The following is a 12,716-nucleotide window of genomic DNA, read 5'->3' on the forward strand; positions in this document are numbered from 1 at the left end:
GCGAATGAATGGAAAGTTGTTAAAAGCACTGGGTGTAATGTTTACTATTGTCTACTGAACAGTAATGTTTTGTTAGTGAGCGTTACGTCAAATCACAGCGGCAGGTAGCTTCAGACTTTCCAGTCTGGATATTTCAACATTTACACGAGAATTAAGGATGTCGGATATAAATATTCATGACCTCGCCATGCTGCTGGATGTCACTTCAAACGCAACAACTGCGAATATCTCAACTAATTTCAAGTTTTATGAATGACTTGATAATATTATGTAAGAAAACGTCTTGTCAGTTGAAAGAGCAGTGAAAACAAAGTTATTGGAGCAAAGCAACCATGTTATGAAAGCTGTGCAGCAAAGGTATTAGAGCAGTGAAACCAATAGTCTGTCGTACAGGCCCTGAAGTATATATATTTATCCAAGAAAGCAACCATGTTATGAAAGCTGTGCAGTAAAGTTATTAGAGCAGTGAAACCAATAGTCTGTCGTACAGGCCCTGAAGTATATATATTTATCCAAGAAATCCCACGCAAGTCTAGAAAATGTGTCAAGTCTAGATTTCCATCTGAAAATGAAGAAAGTCCCATTATATTAATTTTTTTTCACTGTGAACGTTTTTTCAGTAAAATATGTTCATTTCAGAGACTAGCTGTAGTCTATGAAACTAAGTACTTTGGCCACTGTGAATGCTATCTGCAAGGAATGAAGAGAATCTATCTCAGCATTCACACCCATATCTTTATACACAATGTACTAGTATAACACAAGATCACATTTCCATATTGTAGCCTTCACATTGTTTACCCAAACCGTACAGACTAAAGTAGACGCTTTAAGAGTGCACAGAATAAACAGAATGATTGTGTGCAAAACTAGCTTTGAGCCATTAACTGAACCATGGTGTGTATTGGACATATTTCCCCCCTCTATAAACATTTTTATGAAATTTGGTTTGTGAACTGCACAATATTTTTATATCAGGTGTATACGAATCGGAGTGCTGGCATTATGATAGATAAATACTGTGGCGACAAAAAATCCAGCTCACTCCACAGTTATCAACCTTACGTAATCACATACGTGATTATCGCGTGGACTTCTGTCTTGATCACCTGACAATCAAAACACGAAGAGGACAACAATTACCTGAAGCTAATGGACTGATCATGACGCTCACATCTAGTCTGCAAGTTTTATGGCTCTTGGCAGGTAATAGCGTCCCATTCCTTTAGTTCATTGATACATTGTAAAGACACCTGGTGGTGATTCATGGCGCCCTGAAGGTCCAGATACGATTATTTACAGTCCGTCATCACATGGTGTAAAACTGTTGAGTTGTGCAATACACAACCAGACAAAACTTGTAAACGGTGCACTGTTGAACTTACATTTAGCCCTGATGTTGTAATCTGTAAACACGTTTGTGAATGGCAAGCAAAGGATGTACATAGATTCTTGTGGTGAACTGTTCTTTGTTAATGTGTTAGCTTGGTTTGTTGGTCTATTTTATGTCGCATTCAGCAATATTGCAGTTATATATTACGGCGGTCTGTAAATAATTGAGTATGGACCAGGCAGTCCAGTGATCAACAGCATGAGCGTCGATTTACGCAATTTGGGACAAGATGACGTGTTAACCAAATCAGCGAGTCGGATCACCCGATCCCGTTAGTCGCCTCTTACGACAAGCATGAGTTACTGAAGATCAGTTCTAACCCGGATCTTCACGGATCTGTTGACTTGGCCGGTACATGTCAGAGTATTCCAGCTGCAGACACGATGATCCTGATGTCATTTCACTGGATTGTATGGTTTAGACTCTAGACTCAAGAATCCTATCGTGTAGCCTTTACTGAGTACGTCGTTCAACAACAAACAAAAACATGGAGAGGTGGGAACTATCATAAATCAACTAGCAACTTATGACGACCAAATGATATACGGCGTTGTGTTCCTCAGGTGCAAAAGATACCTGCCACTGAGAGTTCGAATCCCAGTTCGCCCCGATTAGATTTCTAGGTTGTTCAGTTCCAAACACGTGCTAGTGGAACTATCCCATGAGGCCAATGTCAAAAATCGCCAAAGCGCAGATTTAGCAGCGATCACATCACAGATTTGGACCAGGGGTGGGGATTGCGGCTTCTAAGGGAGGCTACTGTGCACACCATTGGTTCTCAATAATGTTCGCTCGTTATTATCCCATCGTAGCTCTTAAACCCTCTTGAACATCGCAACCATAGATCTAATGATAACAAGATAATGACACTCATGCTTGAACCTTACACTTATTTTACATGATTTGGTTTGTCTACAATCGAAATGAAATGTGCAAAGAAAACACTTCGAATAGTGCAATGATCATAATTACAACAGTAACAATGACATGTATATATATATATATATATATATATATATATATATATATATATATATATGTGTGTGTGTGTGTGTGTGTGTGTGTGTATACATACATACATACATACATACATACATACATACATACATACATACATACATACATACATACATACATACATACATACATACATATGATAATGATAACACTACAATAACAACAATCTTGATGGGATGAACTAGGTCAGGTTACTCGTTGTAAACACCCATTTCCGACTTGAGTTGTCATGCCAACCATTGTGTTCACAATAATGGGAAATGAGGAAATGATTCCAACCATGAAACATACAGCTTTATGGATTACAACTTCTTGTTTATTGCTTTGAGCGACGTTTCGGTGTAGATTCTTACATCGTTTTCAAGCTAAGTGTGAATACAAATAGTGAGAAGCTTATATACATGGAATGTTGTGAATAACAGCGGATTAATTCAAACCAGCAACGAAAATAAACATGTACACTATAGTAAAGTTGAATGTACTGAAATACAGACAAATCTAGCATTTTTCTTAACGACGTATTTAGTTCACATACAGAATTTCATTTTAGTTCTCCCTGTAAAATTATTTACAGGATCTACATGTGTTTTTCTACTTTTGTCTTTTTTAGTATACGTGACTATGCCAGCGTGTCACGGCAGCTATGACGACTACAGGGCGTGGCTTTCCAAGGCAGCATACAACGTCACCATACAGAGAGACTTCAGAAAACACCTGCGTCTCTTCAACGGAGACCTGCAGGTTATAGATCATGGCCTAGATTTTCGAAACTCTCTTAGCGCTAAGATAGTCGTAAGTGCCGTACGTTAACATTAACTTACAACTATCTTAAGGCTAAGAGAGCTTCGAAAATCTAGGCGCTGGGCGTTTTTTTCTCGAAACGTTCATAGCCCTAAGAATTCTTAACTTTGATCATAGCCAATGTGTTAAGAATGGGATTGAGATGTTCGTAGGGCTACGAACATTTCGGGAATAACTAGCTTGGCACTGTGATTTGATACCTATGGCATATCCCAAGTCACATTAGTACACATCTGTATCCTCCTCCTCCTCACCATCATCTTCATCAACAAGGGGCACTGTGGTAGCCTAGTGGTTAAAGCGTTCGCTCGTAACGCTGAAGACCCGGGCTCGATTCCCTTTATGGGTATAATGCGTGAAGCCCAATATATTTGTGTGAGAGAGTAACAAACTCCACAAGTTATATTGTCGCGGTATTTATTATGTACACACATCCTGGGGATACACTATAAATCGCCCTTAAGGTTATTCAGTCAGTAAATCCTTTAACAGAAACGATATAACGGAATCTACATGTGTGAACCTTGGAAACGTTTTGAACTTTCGAAGAAACATGGACTGAGTGTGCAGTTTTACGCCGCTTTTAGCAATATTCCAGCAAAATCACCAGGACACCAGAAATGGGATTCACGCATTGTACCCATGTGGGGAATCGAACCCGGGTATTTGGCGTGACGAGTGACCGATTTAACCACCAGACTACCCCAGAAACCTTCGAAGAAACAGATCACTACCTCTGATGAAGGAAACACTACTCTATTCTTTCCATCTTACACCGATTCTGAGCGTTCCGAGGTTTACACTAAAATATCATGGTGTATAAGGAACTATGTTTAGGGGATCGACAACTCTGTTTGAAGTATATAAATGATCACTTTCATGGGATAGAAGCTGGAACTACTGTTTGCCATGGTAAAAAGGTAATCAAAAGCGATTTGACGTTCCGTCGCAATAATGGGTAATGCTGCTGTTCACATTGTGTTTGGCAGATATGAGCTTCCGTAGCTTCCACTATCCTCTGTGGAATCTGATTAAAACAGTTAAGAAGAGTTGACAAGAAAGTGTTAGTGCTAACATGGCGTCTTACTCTTTCAAGGATGAGGGACACTTCGATAGTGGAGCATTTCCCTGTACCACATACCCCGCGTCACGACGCACCCCTGTATCAGGTATGTGCAACCTATGCTTCCTCAAAAGGTTCACCTTTATCAGGTATGTATCACCTATACCCTCACGACGTAAACATGTATCAGGCATGTAGAACATACCCATCCCCACCCTCGTCACGACGTACCCCTGTATCAGGTATGTGCCACCTATGCTTCCTCAAAAGGTTCACCTTTATCAGGTATGTATCACCTATCCCCCTCACGACGTAAACATGTATGAGGCATGTGGAACATACCCATCCCCACCCTCGTCACGATGCACACCTGTATCAGGTTTGTACCACCTAGCTATCTTCCGACATTAAGTACCGTGTACCAGGTAGGCATGCACCTATAAGCACCGTCACTTTATACGTATCATGTGTTGGAAATATAGAGAAACTTCATACAACGACAATGATTTGCATCAACAAAAACAGCAACAGCAACAACAACAACAATACGGCCTCCTCCATTGTCATGTCTGCACTGTATTGCAGTTCACCGCTTGAGGCCAGGTGACATTAAGGTTGTGGCAGCGATGGGCGACTCAATTACAGTAAGTCAGTTTTATTGGCGTTTGATCGGTCAAAGATCTATTCACACGTGACAACCAACTCGAAGAAACATTCGTCATGAAATCCTATTTTACTTGCAGGCGGGCAATGGCATTACAGCGAAAACAATTATGGACATGCGCAGACAGGACCGCGGTCTTTCATGGAGGTTGATAAGTAGTTCTTTTCGAGAAGAAAAGTAAATTAAACACATTTAGCATACATCACGCATGCATTAACCTGGACGTATAATTAAGATTTGGTTTACCATCTGATTTCCAGCATAGGCGGAGATCGGGATTACGCGTACCAGCCAACGATACCAAGTAAGATAGCGTTGATCTAAAAATCCTTCGAAAAACAATATCTTGATAATGAAAGTAGATAAAGCTTTCCCAAAGCTTCCACATTCTATGATGATACACTTTCCATTGTTCTACAGTATTATAACATGCAGATATTTTGAAGAAATACAACCCCTTCCTGAGAGGATTCGCTGTAAAAAGTGGCAGCGTGTGGAGTAGGGAAGCTCACCTTGATGTAGCCGAACCAGGAGCCGAATCTGCGTAAGGAGTTTTGGGGGCTACATATTTTTTGTGCTTACATAGCTTATCAATACATTCTCTAACTGTAGATCTTGGTGGTTGTAGAAAATATTCAAAAGTGATGCTCATGATGTCGGACACTGGATTTTTTTCCCTAATGGGATCCCAACGTTTTCATAATGGCAACTAACGAGATGGGGGTTAGGCTCCATGACGTGTTTGATGCATGTCATCGTGTCCTAATTGCAAAGACTGATCCTCATGATGTCAAACAATTATCTAGTCATGACACGAATCAACAATAAACAGACGAACTGATATATGCCCATGTTCTGTTACAGTTCCTTGACCAAGCAGGCAGAGTTGTTGATAAAGAGGATGAAGAATGAACTATTTGTGGACTTCAGAAACGACTGGAAACTCATTACTATCTTCATCGGGGGTGATGACTTGTGCTCTTACTGCAAGGACTTGGTGAGATCATACACATGAATAGTTTTGTCCCAGTGACTCAACACCTTAAAAAAATTAATACTGCAAACTCATCCTGATAATGATGGTACCGTTTCCTGTGAAATCGGAACCCGGATATCAATTTGAAATTTTCCTCAATACAGAATGACTTAACGAAGTGTTCCATTTCCTTGTATGTTTTTCCTGTTCTAAGTAGGGTTGTATGGAAAGCGATGTTTCCTGACTAATGGTGCTCTGTCTCTAGGTATTCAACAGACAGGTCATGTTTATCAGAACAGCCACTTAATACACGTCTTCATTACCATGCTGCAGCTGTTATCCCAGAATGGGTGATAAACATTACAGTAACGTAATCAGTTGTTATTTTTCACAGCGGAGTTCTGTCAGTGTAAGGCCAGGGGATAAAATGTTATGCCTAAAATGCCTGTCCTAGAAAATGGGAGAATCTATCAAACTGGTTTTGTTATTTTGCTGATCACAATTCACCTACATGGTCATTTATGGGACGATTGGTAATAAAACGTAGGAAACATTATTTCCAGTCAGACTCGCCCATCATAATACAGCACATCCAGTAGAATCAAAACCACACAGCATCCACTATATTCTGTCTCACAGTCCCTGAACCACATCATTTTACCTACTGTCAAGCCTTCCCTGCAGTGCTAAAGCCTTAACTAAAGCAAGTCTAGATTTCCTCAGGTTCTGAATGTCTCGTCTTCCTGGGACTCCTTTTCAATTAAATTGGGTTTGTTTCTTACAATCAAAATTATTCAGAGACTAAGCCTTAGTCTAACTCCACTAATACGGTCCTAAACCACACACCGTACAACCAGATCTTCCTGACATCTCCTCCAGAGGTTGTTCCCTATGCTGAAAACCATGCCCACGCTTTACCGTAGGCCTTACGTAAATCAGAAAACACGTGTGGTTTTCTGCAGGAGCACTACAACGCCAGCAACTACGTCCAAAACGTACAGCAGGCCCTCGACATCCTCCACTCCAACATCCCCCGCGCCTTCGTCAACCTGGTGTCTGTGAACCACGTGGACGTGATGCAGGGGATGAACCTCGGAAGTATCTGTTCCATCCTTCACCAGTAAGCCCACCCTGATCCAGGCGTATAGCTTAGTGGACACACCACAGGGTGGCTTGACAGGGTTTATGTGGGTGTGAGGGTATATACGTGTCCAGCTTAGTCCACAGTCATGTAAGGTTGAAAGAGTTTGGGTGGGTGTGAGGGTATATACGTGTCCAACTTAGTCCACAGCCATGTAAGGTTGAAAGAGTTTGGGTGGGCTTCGGACCAGGATGGGATTGATGGGCGGAGCCGGGTAAGGATGTGGGCAAGTCCAGCAGAGTCGTCAGCCATGTTGGCTTTAGAAAGGTTTGGGTGAGATGAGACCATGGTGAGGTGCATTGGCGAGGGTGAGTTAGTGTGTGTGTGTGTGTGTGTGTGTGTGTGTGTGTGTGTGTGTGTGTGTGTGTGTGTGTGTGTGTGTGTGTGTGTGTGTGTGTGTGTGTGTGTGTGTGTGTGTGTGCATATCCAGCTTATTCGATACCCATGTTAGCTTTAGAAAGCTTGGGTGGGTGGGGTGTGACCAGGATTAAATAGGGTGGGATGGTGTTGGGGTTGAGTGGGGCTGATGAGGTTGTATGCGCGTCCATCAGAGTCAACAGCCACGTTGGTCTGAGAGAGTTTAGGTGGGTTGGGTGAGGTGGGAGGGTTTGTGCATGTTCAGTAGAGACGACAGCCAAGTCTCTACTTTGTATCCGTGTGTAAGTGTGTATGCAGCCAAGTTGTGTTCTGTAGCTTGATATCATATGTGTTTGTGATGAGTGCCACGTTGGTACAGTGTTCACACAAGGCGATTCATGATGCCTAAAACATGATATGACCAAACACTGTCCTCAGCTGGTATTTCTTATAATTATGGAAATGGCGTTGTCGCTAATACGTATTTGTGTCAGACTGAGACACCCAGACAGTGTGAGTTAACATTGGACCAGTGAATCAGAAAAATGAGACAAAACCATTCAAGCAATACACTTGATATTAATTTCCCCATGTGCCCCAAACAAAAACAGTGTTTTGGACGTTCCCCATCTTAATTAAAAAAATCTTCTGAATTCGTGTGTTTTGTGCGAAACGGTTTGCTGTCAGCATGTTGTATTCGATATAAATGGCAATCCATTGGTCTTCATTTGAGGCAAACGAACTGTAATGGCCCTTTATTGCAAAGAAACATCTGTTGAACTGATAATTTGTTTTCATATTTGATGAAACCAGCGTTCGGCCGGTCGAAGCTTAAAACTTAATGATCCATGAACATCAATTTACGCGACATGACACTTCAACGCCAACGACACCAGCTCTGCTCATGTTTCCATGTACAGGCTGTTCTGTTCTTGTGGCTCTTATCCCCGGAATGAACAGGACGCCCGGCTGTTACACCAGGCTGCCGATGACTACAACGACGGCCTTGAGAAGCTGGTGGCCAGTGGTAGATATGACGACAGGGACGACTTTACCGTGGTCGTACAGCCGTTCTTCAGATACGCCACACTACCCATGAAGGTACGTATATCACTACTGCATTTATCCCCCACTACTACTACTACTACTACTACTACTACTACTACTACTACTACTACTACCACTACCACTACCACTACCACCACCACTACTACTACTACTACTACTACTACTACTACTACTACTACTACTACTACTACTACTACTACTACTACTACTACTACTACTACTACTACTACTATTACTACTACTACTACTACTACTACTACTACTACCACTACTACTACTACTACTACTACTACTACTACCACTACTACTACTACTACCACTACTACTACCACCACCACTACCACTACTACTACTACTACTACCACCACCACCACTACTACTACTACTACTACCACTACTACTACTACTACTACTACTACTACCACTACTACTACTACTACTACTACTACCACTACTACTACTACTATTACTACTACTACTACCACTACCACTACTACTACTATTACTACCACTACCACTACTACTACTACTACTACTACTACTATCGACGGTCATGCTGTTTGTCACTGGATTGTCGGGTCCAGAGTCGATCATATAGACTAAACTTTTCATTGGTATTTCATATCTATCACTATACAATTTCATTAGTATTTGTTTTAATTAGCCATTCTGAAGACACATGTTCTGAAGACTGATTATTTATTTAAATCTTAATTTTGGGGCTCTTTAATTTTCAGGGGAACAAACCAGACTTGTCGTACTTTTCACCGGACTGCTTTCATTTTAGTCAGAGAGGCCAAGCAGTTGCTGCGAGGGCGCTCTGGAATAACATGGTAGGTTGTGCACAGCAACAGTCGGGGACATTCATGCAGGTCATCACGACCTATCATAGACTTGGTGGAAGAATGCTTTTAATATCTCATTGGTATGGTGGCTGATTAGGGCCATCGCGTTCTCGCCTTACATTTCGGAGGCGCGAAAGCGACATCGGGAGACGAGAAAGCCACATACTATGGCAATGTCACGGGGCACTACGGGGAAGAAATCTTAGAATGGAACGTATCAGACATGTTTGAGTGATTGACAACTAGATGTTTTTCTTACAGTGTCAGGTTTGGACACTTGAACATGGCTAAAATTAGAGAAAAGACCGATTTTATGAATCTTGCTTAAAGTTTAAATATGATCAAGTCTGGTACAGGCTAAGATGAATTGTATGCCATGTATTCAAACTGTCGTTTTCGTCCTTTTCAAAACATTTTACATTTTTGTGTTCTTGTAAGTCCTTAGGAGGCAAGCGTTGAAATTAATAACGTTTTGGACATATTGTTTTAATGCTCAGTTTTCTCAATTTGTACGAGTATGTGTCAGAAAAATGTTCTGACACATCAATTTGAATTTAAACGTTTTCTGATAGTCTGACACGGGGTTAAATGTTTATATTTGTGTTGTTATCAGATCCAGCCTGTTGGGACCAAGAGGACTACCATAGTTCCCGGGGAAACCCTTCAATGTCCCAGCGAGGTGAGGACGTAATTGTGCTAAAATATGATCAAACGCTTTCGCTGATCAAAATGAAAGTAATAATAAACGAGTGACTGAGTATGGTTTTAGCAATATTCCATCACTGTGACGGTGGAGAACAGCAGAAATGGTCTTAACACATTGAACCCATGAAGGGAATCGGACACTGTCCTACGGCGTGACAAGTGTACGCTGCTTTAACGTGCTACCCATCGCGCCCTTGAATTGATATAAGTATGGAATAACGACACACATTTATTTCAAATGTTTCAGTCACTTTGTCAATCCATAAATCACGCTCAAGCCAGGTTTAATTTATATATTTTGTTCATTGGTGGTTCCAGAGAATGGGTTCGAACCCTCCCCCACCCCACCCCACTTTTGAAAATGACTTCCGATCACATTCGAACCCCCTGAATCCCCTCCTTTCAAAATTCCTGGATCCGCCCATGATTTACGATTCAAACGGAACGTCTAAACTCACAAAACACCCAGCAACCAGAGTTACGTCCCCTGAAAGTGCCTAGCTATGACCTTTGGTACAGAAGCATCGTGTATGTCTAAATCATGTGATGTATCTGCTACATCACGATGATCTGACCTCTCATGTCAAGCTGACACACGGTGGAAACCACAGCGTTGTAAATCCCAACTCCGCCTACACAACATGTGTTGACCCTATCAATTTTTGTCTTCCGGTGATGTACAAGTGCAATTTAACTTCCTGTTGAGGTGACGTAGAGGTATTTTTGTTCCAGCTAAATCCATACTTCTTCACAAGAAAAAACAGTGCCAACTATCAAAGTGTCAACGATCAAAGGTAAAATACAAGACTTTCACATTGATGTGATTACCTGTAATACTACAGTCGTTGATTTGAATAAGTAACTAAATTAGTTTCCTTTCACTGATTATTTGGTATCATAAATTTCAGACCAGACAAGTGAAACAAAAATTAAAACATACTAAAACAAATCTTTCCGGGGAGAGAAAACTAGAATTTTTGAATTACGATCATAACATCAATGACATGATGAATAAACAAAATACATGTAGTTTACGTCAATCAGTTGTGCGTGTGTATGTGCGCGCGCGTGTGATAATAGCTTCACAATACAGAAATAAAATGGAAAAGTTTATATCAACATGGACGAAGACGTGTATGCACACATCAGCAGGGCGAAGTATACGAGTGAGTGAGTTTTCTTTTACGCCGCTTTTAGCAATGTGCCAGCAATATCACGGAGAGGGACACCAGAAAATGCACACATTGTATCCATATGGGGAATCGAATATCCGGCTTTTTGTGTGACGAGCGAACACTTTAACCACTCGGCCACCCAATCACCAAGAAATACAAATGAAGTTTGTTTGTACCCGTTACTTTGGCTGATCGTCACAATATGGCCGAGGTATTGCCGAAGTCACGTTAAGTATTGACCCACTCACTACCGTAGCTGATGACGTATTTATGTATACTGTGTTGGAGTGTATCCTAGAAGCCGCAAGTATGTGAGGCTGCTGACCACAAGTCTTATGCAACAAGTCTGACCTAGGAAACAGTAAATAGCTCACCTGGTCTCAATCACTGAGGTTAAAGCGTTCGCGCGTCACGCCGAAGACCGAGGTTCGACTCCCCACATGTGTACAGTGTGTGAAACACTTCTCTGGCGTCCCACACAGTGATATCGATATAATATTGCTGAAGGCGGCCTAAAACTAGAGTCACTCATTCAACCACTGAATATAAGCTGACACTTTCTGTAAAGCATAGATTGTTCCAGTATCCAGCGCAAATGAAATTATACGCTTGACATGGTAGAGGTCCCGAAGTTTGGGGGCTTTTTTTTGCCCACTGTTTGTATATTTGGAAATCGTAACACAGTGTCCTCACAAACACCTGTCTACCTCTAGCCTCAGTCGGGAGATGTGGTAGCTAGGTGGTTGCAGCGTTCGCACATCAAGCCGAAGTCTTTGGTTCCAGTATATCGGTTTAGGTTCTGTGCTTGCATCTCTAACGGTGTCCATGTATTACACCTGACAAAGCAGCTCATACGTATAACGTTTCATTTCAGACCTGACGCTGGCGGTTACACATTCACGCTACGTATATCAATAGGATAATGGCGAAGATCTGACGTCTTGACTGAATCGTCTGATGGTGGAGACGGTGTATACACTACAGCAGACGACATAGCTGTTGAAAGGATGGCACAAAACACAAACACTGGCATAGTCAGTCGCTTTTGGATAGCTTGGGCAGAAAACGCTTGTCGTTGAAAAAATTACGCTAATATCAAGTTCAAATGTCCATTCTTTGCATATGATTTCTTTCTTCATATAATGATACATACTGCCGAGTCTAGTTCTGTTGCACGAAGATCTACTGAAAACAGCACACAAGCCTTATGTCCATATGTGATGACCGTTCCTCAGTGCTTATCTCAATAAATGATTTTGCCTTGGACTCGTCACAACATTATGGTTTGATCCCCATTCAGAACACACTGCCCCAACAACCGATGATGAACTTGAATCTTAATCCGGAAATCTACGACACGATTCGCTTACAAGAACACCTTCCTCCAAATATATCAACTCATGGTATCGACCATACAACTTTCTATGTACTTTCAGGGTTGGTATCATGCAGTGAGTGAGTGCGTGTGTGAGTTTAGTTTTACGCCGCACTCAGCAATATTCCAGTTATAT

General features: G+C 41.5%; 1 protein-coding gene across 1 annotated transcript; it reads left to right on the forward strand.

Annotated features, from left to right (window-relative positions):
• The first annotated feature begins 1,106 nt into the window (after positions 1-1,106).
• LOC137293582 (phospholipase B1, membrane-associated-like) lies at positions 1,107-12,471 on the forward strand. The gene is made up of 14 exons (XM_067824218.1): positions 1,107-1,206; positions 3,021-3,151; positions 4,308-4,380; positions 4,860-4,918; positions 5,018-5,085; positions 5,199-5,242; positions 5,374-5,482; positions 5,803-5,935; positions 6,877-7,034; positions 8,333-8,513; positions 9,218-9,313; positions 9,939-10,004; positions 10,763-10,824; positions 12,080-12,471. The coding sequence occupies exons 1-14, from the start codon at positions 1,164-1,166 to the stop codon at positions 12,126-12,128; spliced, it is 1,272 nt and encodes a 423-aa protein (XP_067680319.1). The 5' UTR covers positions 1,107-1,163; the 3' UTR covers positions 12,129-12,471.
• The last annotated feature ends 245 nt before the right edge of the window (positions 12,472-12,716 follow it).

This window comes from Haliotis asinina, chromosome 8, assembly GCF_037392515.1.
Source record: "Haliotis asinina isolate JCU_RB_2024 chromosome 8, JCU_Hal_asi_v2, whole genome shotgun sequence".
Lineage (NCBI taxonomy): Eukaryota > Metazoa > Mollusca > Gastropoda > Lepetellida > Haliotidae > Haliotis > Haliotis asinina.